Source organism: Carlito syrichta, unplaced genomic scaffold (genome assembly GCF_000164805.1).
Source record: "Carlito syrichta isolate Samal-C Ts95f unplaced genomic scaffold, Tarsius_syrichta-2.0.1 Scaffold302568, whole genome shotgun sequence".
Lineage (NCBI taxonomy): Eukaryota > Metazoa > Chordata > Mammalia > Primates > Tarsiidae > Carlito > Carlito syrichta.
Genome location: NW_007246664.1, coordinates 13532 through 24047, shown reverse-complemented (window position 1 = coordinate 24047; position 10516 = coordinate 13532). Strand labels below are relative to the sequence as shown.

General features: G+C 33.8%; 1 protein-coding gene across 1 annotated transcript in view; it reads right to left on the bottom strand.

The window, feature by feature from the left end:
- Positions 1-10082, bottom strand: part of LOC103259229 (gephyrin-like) — a gene marked incomplete at its 3' end in the record, with an annotated part of 154653 nt that extends 144571 nt beyond the window's left edge. The window contains exons 1-2 of the mRNA XM_021711754.1: positions 10041-10082; positions 7847-7981 (exon numbers count right to left, since the gene is read on the bottom strand). Of these exons, the coding sequence (XP_021567429.1) occupies positions 7847-7981; positions 10041-10082 (177 nt within the window). The remainder of the gene's footprint in view (positions 1-7846; positions 7982-10040) is intronic.
- Between the last annotated feature and the right edge of the window lie 434 nt (positions 10083-10516).

Below are 10516 nucleotides of genomic sequence, written 5' to 3'. Positions count from 1 at the left end.
CACCGCAGCCTCGACCTACTGGGCTCCAGCGATCCTTCTGCCTCAGCCTTCCAAGTAGCTAGAACTACAGGCATGCGCTACCACACCTGGCTAATTTTCTTTTGATTTATTGTAGAGATGAGGTCTCACAAAGTTGCCGAGGTGGATCTCAAACCCACAGGCTCAGGCAATCCGCTCACCTCAGCATCCCCAAGTGTCGGATTACAGGCTGAGCCACCAAGCTGGGTTAGGTTATTTCCTAAGAGGGCTTGGTATATACCTATTAGCAGTCAGGATATCCTGGGGATACATTAGTTGTTATCCAAATGCAGATGCAGAAGTGATTGGCGTTAGGTAGGAATTAAAATTCTGGTCTCATCTCTTCAAAAGATTTCATGAAGTCTTCTCTCATTTTGAATCAGAGAGGATCAGTGTTACCTGCCCTAGAATCAACTTGAATCACAGAGTCAGGGTGAAGTACTTAAAATGCTTACACATGGTATGGGTAGTAATTTATATAAAAGATCGGATATTCTAAACTGAGAATACTGCTGTAACATTGCCTCTATGGAAAATAAAATAATAATAATAATAAAAAAGATTTCTATAGCCACCATTTTGACCCAGAATATTTTCAAGAACCATAGGTCAGTTTGCTAATTTGACAGTGGTTCTTTAAGTGTGGTTCACAAGCCCATGAAGATCTCTGAGACCCTTTCAGGGATCTACAAGGTCATAATTATTTTACAAGTAGTTCTAAGACATTATTTGCCTTTTTTGCATGTTGATATTTGCACTGATGATACAAAAGTAATGGTGGATTGATATTTTATACAAATCAAGGCACTAGATCCAAATAGTCTAAATAGTCATTGCTCTAATCACTGCCATGTACTGCTATTATTTTTTTTAAAGTTAGCTTCATTTAATATCGTTCTCAATGAAAGAGCACATATTAATGTAATTAAATTAATTAAAACTTGACCTTTGAGTGTGACAAAATGGGAAGTACAAACACTTCTCCTGCATACCAAAGGATGCTGGCTGTCTCAAGGAAAAGCACTTATGCAATTGTTTGAGTTGTAAGCTGAACTAGCCAGTTTTTAATTAGAACACTATTTTTACTTGAAAGAATGATAGAATAATAAACTATGATTATTTAGATGCAGATGTTTGGTGTAAGTTTTCTTAAAAATGAAAAAAGCAAGCCTGTTAATTAAAGAAAAACTGACAGTATTTGCTGTCTTTTTACCAAGTATAAAATTTAGTTTTTAAGTAAAAAAAAATTAGAATTGTGGGAAAGGTATATCTGCCACTATGAGTTTGAGAGCTTCCATACTTCCTAGACTTTTTGATTAGCTTGGTGATTACATTAATGAAGATGATTTTTTGATATAATGAAATATGCCAGCATTTGGAGAACTTACACTTTCCAAATGACTAATATATATGTGTTCCTATATCGTGCCTGGGTAAAAGATCCATTCAAGTGCAAGACAGACCAATAGATTTTAATGTATGCGTATGAAATGGTCCTAGAAAGGGTTTCAAATTCAACATTTCAACTAACCTTTAATAGACTAACAATTGTAAGTTTTTGTTATGGAAACAAAGAATATTCACAATTATCTGAAAATGTTAATAAAATAGTCATTCTTCTAACTACACATCTGTAGAAGGCTTGATTTGTTTCTTCATATTCTTCAACCAAAACATCATATCATCACAGACTTAATACACAATCAAGGATCAACACAGCCTTGACCTTCTGGGCTCAAGTGATCCTTCCACCTCAGCCTCTTGAGTAGCTGGAACTACAGGTGTGCACCACCACAATCAGCTAATTTTTTTTCTTAATGTTTTGTAGAGTCAAGGTCTTGCTATATTGCCTAGGCTGGTCTACTGTTCCTGGGCTCAAGCAATCCTCCTGCCTCAGGCTCCCAATGTGCTGCAATTACAGGCATGAGCCATTACACCTGGCTATTATTATTATTTTTAAATAAACACATGTTTAAAAATTTGTTTTAATTTCTAATACAGTAAACAGTGCTAGATATAATCCACATACACAGAGCTTTTTGGGGTCCTTAATAATTTTTAAAAATGTGAAGGGATCCTGAGAACAGTAAGTTTGAGAATTATTGCTCAGCACCCTCCAGATGGGCTTGTTAACTTTGCACAACAGAAAACACATTTTTAATTTAGACAATGTACTTTTGATCTCACTAACTCAGTACTTTCCAACCTTTTTGCTGTTTGTCGACTGTACATATAGACTCTATAATTTCTATAATTATTAACAGCTGAACAGATATTGATATACCAATGTTGATATAATTTCAGACAAAAGTAAAGAAATTTGATGCTTACTATAGTCTTACTGATATTGTTTAGGCTGTTAAAAATAGTAGAAAATAATTTGCAGGCACCAGTTATTGAGTTGATTTATGCTAGAATTATAGTCACTTCAATGAGATTCTCCAGAGGCTTGGGAAGCTTAGGTTTAGTCAATGAACTAGTTAAACCATATAATCACCCTGGTGTTCATGAAGGAAAATAGCGACTATATGGAATAGTTTACAAAAACTGACATTCCTAGGAGAAAAAAGAAATATAAGCCGGGCTTGGTGGCTCAGCCTGTAATCCCGCGCCTTTGGGAGGCTGAGGTGAGTGGATTGCCTGAGCCCGCGAGTTTGAGACACGCCTGGGCAGCAAGACCTCATCTCTACAATAAATCAAAAAATCAGCCGGGCGTGGTAGCGCATGCCTGTAATTTCGGCTAATTGGAAGGCTGAGGCGGAAGGATCGCTGGAGCCCAGCAGGTCGAGGCTGTGGTGGCCGTGAGCATGCTACTGTACTTCAGCCTGAACGACAAGAGTGAGACTCCAACTCAAAAAAAAAAAAAAAAAAGAAAGAAAGAAATACAAATTCTTTTACTTAAAGAACAATAACAGAAACCTACAAAAGAAGCAATAATTATGTATTTTGCTTGAATATAGTATTAGACATTAGTATATTAAAGCAAGATACCCTCATATATATATTTCAATACTTATACTTTCTAATCATTGTATAAACTTTAGTTCAATTAGATATTGATAGTGTTTATATTTTCTTCCTAAGGGGAAAAAAGTCAACTTGCTGGTTAGTATAGACAGAGAATTGTTTTCTATCATTTAAGGTACAAGGAAATGTGACTATAGACTATATTTACTTTTTCAAAGTCTAACCTCAGATGCATAGGGAATAAAAGAATAAAAAATTGGCCATTAAAAATATTCTCTATTTTAATACCATCTAAAGGGAATGAACTGACTGAAATATTAAATTAAAAAAAATTTTTTTGTTCTGGTCATTATTTTTTCTTTATTCAATTTTTTAATAGAGATACCGCTATACTCCATAATAAAAAATCAGCACTCATCTAAATTGTGAACCATGCTGACTTTAAAGGGAGATTATCTGTTATAGAACTATTCTTTCAGCAACTATTTTTTGGAAGACTATCATTATTTTAGTTCTCTAAATACTATCTGCACTACTTTAAATAGAATCTACATACTATTTGACTTAGGCTCTATTTTACTTAGAGTAATAAAAGGCAAAAATCCCAACTTTGGCTTGAAAAATACTTCACTGTCATAAAGCAAGAGGAGTGAAAATAATTTGTCAATTCATCAGATTACCAAAAAATATCTGATATAAAAGAGAAATAACTTTATCCCATATATAATAAAATGTAATTTCAGTTAATAAATTTTTGCTGGAGAAAATGCAATCTATGAAGTATTTAGAAAGGATAATGCACGATTATCATGAAAGGGAATCAAGACATGTTATATTTTATAGATCTTGTTCTCACTATAGCTGGAGAATATTTTTTTTCTTTTTTTGAGTTGGAGTCTCACTCTGTCGCCCAGACTGGAATGCAGTGGCTGCTCCTGGCCACCATAGCCTCGACCTGCTGGGCTCCGGTGATCCTTCCACCTCAGCCTTCCAAGTAGCCGGAATTACAGGCATGCGCTACCACGCCCGGCTGATTTTTTGATTTATTGTAGAGATGAGGTCTCGCTGCCCAGGTGGGCCTCGAACCCGTGGGTTCAGGCAATCAACTCACCTCAGCCTCCCAAAGGTGCGGGATTACAGGCTGAGCCACCGAGCCCGGCTAGCTGGAGAATCTTAAAGGATCAAAGCATAATCCAGGATATTATATTGCAATATACATGTAAAATTTAAATGCAAAATAATGTTTAATATCGTAGTTGTTAACCTAAATAAATAGATGTACACATGTAAATGAACAGGAATTCTCTCTCTCAGCTTAAATGCTGTCCAGTGAAAAAAAACTACAGAGGGAAAGGTTGAAACTGTTAGTTTTGAATCATAACCTAGCTATTTAGTCCTTTTGTGCTTTCACAAAGACTCAATTAAGTGCTTCTAGGGGCTATTTCCATAATATTCTGTACTCCTGTGATAAATCATATTATTTATTATATTTATATTTTAATTTGTAGCTGCTTGTTTTATCTATTTGTAAAGGCAGGAGCAATGTTTACTCACTTACTATTGCTTTCCCACTACAAAACAAGGACTTATGTAATGAACGAATAAATCATTGTTATGAAGACAAGAATTGCCAGTTTCCTAATAGACATGAAGCTCAGTAAAGTTAACCAACCTGCTAAATTTAGTGTGATCATTAAGTAGAGAGGCAATCACTTAAATACAGGTCTTCTATTATCAAGTTAAGTGTTCTTTCTAGTGCTAAAACTTCAAACTATATTATATGTCTGATGTAAAGAAAACATATTTGCACATATATCTCTGCACATAACAGTCTATGCATGCCTAATTCAAAATGCAGAGAGGGAATTTCTATGGGATTTGGTCAACACTAATGTATACTAAATTATATATATCACAACCAAGATGCAGTAGAATTTCAAACTCAAATTGTATTTCCAATTTTGTGCTAAGTATTGATCCTTGGTTATCTCACATATACCTCAGAATGAACACATTCACAATAAAAATACATTACTCTGAAAATTTGCTGTTTTTTAAATTCCTTAATATAGTTAATAACACTATAATCTAACAATAGTGTTATTAATTATATTAACTACCAATTGAATTTGAAATCCTAGAATCACTTTTGACTTCTCTGCCCCCAATTTTTATGCTAAAAAATTAAAATAAATAATTTACCTAGAACAGAACTAGGTACTAAAATTTATGACTTTGAAATTTAACTCAGTAGGGAAAGGAAAAACATCTTTTAAATAAAAAATGACTGATATTTGAAATTTGATACTGAAATTACTAAGTTTGACTATTTATATACTAGTGAAAAGTTTCAGCCTAGGAGTTTTTGACTGGTGATAACTAACTTTAAAGTGGCCCTTATTGATGAACATAATTCTTAAAACCTCCACTGGGCACAAAAGTTCATGTTCAGTTTCCATTCATCCTTGCTCCCAGTGAAATGTTACTCTTTAGAGAGGCTTTCTCTGATCACCCTCTCTAAATGATGGTCCTCTGCTATTATTTTCTTTCAGCACAACTTTTTCATTTCTTCTTAGCATGTATTTAAATTTATAATTACTAAGTTAATGTGAAATTATTAAAATTATTTATGTTGATCTACCTGTTTATTTCACAGGTTGTGTATGCCTAATCTGAAAACCCAAAATCTAAAATACTCCAAAATCTTAAGCTTTTTGAGCTGAAAGGAAATGTTCATTATAACATTTTGGATTAGAGATGTTCAACCAGATTAAATATCTGCAAATATTCCAAAGTCTGAAAAATTCTGAAATCAAAACACTTTTGGTACCAAGCATTTTGGATAAGGAATAACCTTCCTGTAATATATCTTCAGTTAAACTGTAATCTCCATGAAGGCAGAGACTATATGTCACTGATATTAAAGTACTTATAAGGACACTTAGTTTAGATTCAATTAAGCTGTCTTATAATTTATGAGAACTTTTTCATTAGAACGATCAATTTCACTTTTTCACTCCTTTGAAAATATTAATATTCAAACTAGTTTATTACATTAGTATTTTAACTCTGTATTTAAAGTTTATATTAAAAATCATACCAAAGCAGTAATTTTATCCTTAAGGTATATAGTGCTGATAAAAATCATCTAAAAGGAATATCATCTTATTCCCAGACAAAATACACTCTTTATTTGAATTCATTGTCAGTTTAACCATCTAAATGTTATCTAAGGAAGAAACATCAAAATAAGTCACTTGCTCTCCTAAAGTTTTATAATGAGCAAATTAATTTAATAAATGTTAACATTTTTATTTTTCAGGATTTTACTTTGTTGAATTTGGAAGTACCAGATGATTTTTACAATGGTATTTTATATCTTGCTTGTAACTAAAATATAATTAGAACGTTTTTAAAAGGCTCAAGAACTACTATGTATAATTCAATTAATCCTAAAATCTTTTTTTAAACATTTATGATTTTACTACATAATCAAGGAAAAAAAATATTATGTCTAGAATAGTTCTGTATTCCCAACATTTAAGTCTACCCAACTTTTAGTTTTAATTATAAATGAGTCTGGCGTGTTCAATAGGATTTTAATACAGTCAAGCTATACTTTAATTTGCTTTAATAACTTAAAAGACATGGATACGATTTTTCTATCCAATTTAGGTTTTGGGAATTCCTTGTTTTCAGTCAGTTGAAAATGACTGGCACCCAAAATGGCATTACCATGCATTTTATGTCTAGAATGTTCTTACAGTTTTTCTTCAATGCAGATTTAGAATCTTCATGTTTTAAATGAATATATTAATATATGTTATTTTTAACATATGCCTAAAAACAATAATACACAACAGTAACTGAAAACTTTGCTGAGAAGATGTACCATGTAATGTAAAACAAACTGTACTACCCACATCAAGAAGTGTTTAACATTGCTTTTAGTCAAATAAAACTATAACATTCAGACACTGATGAAAAAGTTGGAATTGAGGAAGACAACTATACAGTTCCTTAAATCTGATAACAGAGAAAAAGCCACAGTTTGAAAAATTAACTGTCAGATCCCTAGAACAAATTTAGTGTGTAGCCTGCTACCTAAAACATGTCTTATTAAGTAAAAAGGAATGTTACTGTTAATCTTTCTATGCCAATATTGGATTCATCATATAGAGAACTTGAAAGCACAAATGACAAACTTAACCAGGGAAGAGACACTCCAGGAGAAGGCAGTCACAGCAATAATTTTCTAGTTAATTTATCATATACACAAAGATGTGAACAAAAAATAAAAGTCTAATCCTCCCCCTCTGCCAATTCAATAAAGATTAAGAATCTCCTTCCCTCCCCCAAAGGTTGGCATTAAAACTTTCTAATAAATTTAGATTTGTTTCCAAATATTAGGCAGCAACATTCCAAGTTGAATATATTTGAAAAAATGTGGAATGATACTAGAGCAGGGAGCTACCCCAGCCTGAATAAGTTAAAAAAAAATCCCTTTGGTGACAGTATTTTGTTAATCTTGCTGTTTATTGGCCAAAAGTACACTCATTCTAGTATAAACAAATAATTTTACATCTATATTGATGAGTATGCTCAAAAATAACAAGTCTACAACAAAGACACAGGAGCTACAGAAAGTGATATCCTTAGCTGTGATGTAGAAGACATTTTGTATGAAATCTGTTGGTCTATTGTGACAATTTGTAAAACAATAGGTGGTAACTATCTTACATTCTATTCATTTTTCATAGTATTATGTTGCATGCAATCCAACCTTGACAAGCAGAAGGAAATATTGGTTAGTTTTCCCAGATTTCCACAGTAAAGAAAGGTACAAAGGATCTGTACTTACTTTTGGTGTTGGGCAGGAAGCTGTAGAGAGGCGAGATGTAGCCTGAGCACGAGGCGATTCTGAAGGAGTAGTGCTGAGGGAGGCTGTGTCTCGTGGGAGCACCTGAACACCACGAGAAATGATGGAGTCTGGAATCTGAACAAGGGGAACAACTATGGTTTAATATTCTGTAAATGCCAACAAGTAAAACCAACATGCAAGCCTAACTTGTATTTTTTTTTTCTGGCATTCTTTGCTGTTCAGTTTGCATATATTGGTTGTCACCTACTATAAGGTATAAATGCACCCAATAATTTGGGATAGGACATAAACTTCCAGATTTAAAATATTTTTTCCTGGTAAATAATATTTCATAACTTTTTTTTAAAGAGAGGAAGTATAGCATTATGGTTAGAAGTAAAGCACTTGTCACTCATGTATGGGGGGGACCCTCCCAAAAATCCAAAATTATTTTTTGGAGGGTGGGCCCCTTGTAGTACAGGCTTCCTCCGCAGGTTAAGTGTTCTAGGAACCCATCAGCGTCAGTGTATCAGACAGCATTGTTGTGAGAGGCTGCATTTGGCTTCAGTGAATTTTTCTAAAGATTCTTTCAGTGTGTTTGTCCATTTTATGATGGGAGATCTACCAGCACACCTGCCCACACCACACTCAGTTTTTGACCAAAAATGGCATAATACCCCTGCTTCACCCTCCCTATTCACCTGATCTCACCCTGAGTGACTTTATTCTATTTCCCTGGATGAAAAACATCCTTGAAGATAAACATTTTGCCAATGTAGAAGAGGTGAAACAAAAAACAGCAGAAGCACTAAAAGTCATCAAAATTGATACATTCAAAAACTGTTTTGAACAGTGGAAAAAGCATCTCGATAGGTGAACTGCATTAAACAGAGAGTATTTTGAAAGTGACTGAAGTTTAAATGTAAGAATAAATACACGATTTATTATAAATACATTCCGGGGTTTTTTTGTGTCCCCACCCCTCCCCCGCCCCATACTTGCTCTGCCATTTAATACTCTGAAATCTTCAGCAAGTTATTTAATTTTATTTCCCTTTCAGATTTGTTTTCCTACATTTTTTTACCCTCTCTGAGCTAAGCTGACCTGTGGAGATAGTATCAACAAGCTCTTTTGTGCGCTCTGGCTTCCAACAGGGTTCAACCAGTAGCAGGCACTGCCAGAAGAATGTGAGTTAGTGTAAAGTAAGATTTGGTATTTATTCCCATGGTTCCCTCTACCAGATCATCATAGATTGGCTGTGCCTCTCAACTCAAGATCACAGCTCTTGTCAGACTGTTCTTCTCATTTACAGCTCTTTCTCTGAATTCTAATATCACTCCGTCCCTTTATCACATAGGATTAGGCATATTAAAAGTTCCCACTGTTACTAGTCCCAGAGTATTCATGATGTCTGGCAGCTTTCCTAAATTCTGTCAAACCTTTATACATACTATGGTCCCTTACTACACTCTCTTCAATTATCTGTTGAAGTATTCTATCTGACTTCTGCTGAGACTCTAATAGAAATTTCATTGCCATTTCTTTTACCTGAAAAAATGAGGACAATGATAATATCTGCCTCACCAGATTGCTACAAAGACTATGCATAACTTAGTTAATGTTCTGGGCTAGTGGTCATGGGCACAAATATTCTAGGAACGGGTGCTTGAGGACTTTCAAGTTTTGAGCACAAGAACTGAAACACATATGACAGAAAAAGGAATTAATAATGTTAATTTTCAATCAACAAACATCATTTACTATGTGAAAAGAAGAGAGCAGCAGCCAGACTTTGTGACTGAAAGGTACTCCTGAATTAGTCATTAAATTAACCTTTTAGTCCAGACTTGTGACTAAAAGGTACTCGTTTCTTTCTCAAAAATGATGCACTATTTTTGTAAAAGTTCCTTTATTAAGTTTCTATATCAACATGCTAAATACCAATGCTACTGCTATCATTTCAGTACTTGACATTTTATGTGATTTATTAACAATATAGTCATAACTAGTATGAAAAGCAATAGGAATTCTGAGGAGAAAAATTACACCATTTGCTAGCATTTTGAGTAGTGAATTGTGATAAATATTGTCAAGAAATAAAGATAGTCTAATTCTGAAGAGCTACTTGTTGCCACTTTGTCTAATAAAAAAGGTCATGTATTAGAAAGAAGAAAGCCAAATACCCCTATTATACCTCACATGACACCACATCCCTCTCCTTCACAGTAATGACCATACTTATACTACATTTAAATGTATGGTTGTTTGATCAATGTCAATCTCCCATACTAAAATGCATAGTTATGATGAAATAATGTTTTTGCTAATATATGTTCAGTATCTAACAAAGCAATGTCTCTGTGTATGATATATATCTCTAGACTTATACACATAAGTGTATATATAACTACATATCAATGTGTGTGTATATGTAACTAAAACAATAGGATATTTGAAGAAGAAGATAAGTTTAAATCTTGGGCCTATGTACTCTTGGGCTATTAGTCTGGAGTTATCTGATAGGCTATATGGGTCTGGAATCAGGAAAAGTTAGGTATTGGAAATGTAATTTGAGAATTATCAATTGAGGTGGTAATTTCAGTCACTCAAATGGTTTAGATCACCCAAGGAGAGTATGAGAGATAAAAGATGGTGGAAATTCTAGGTAAT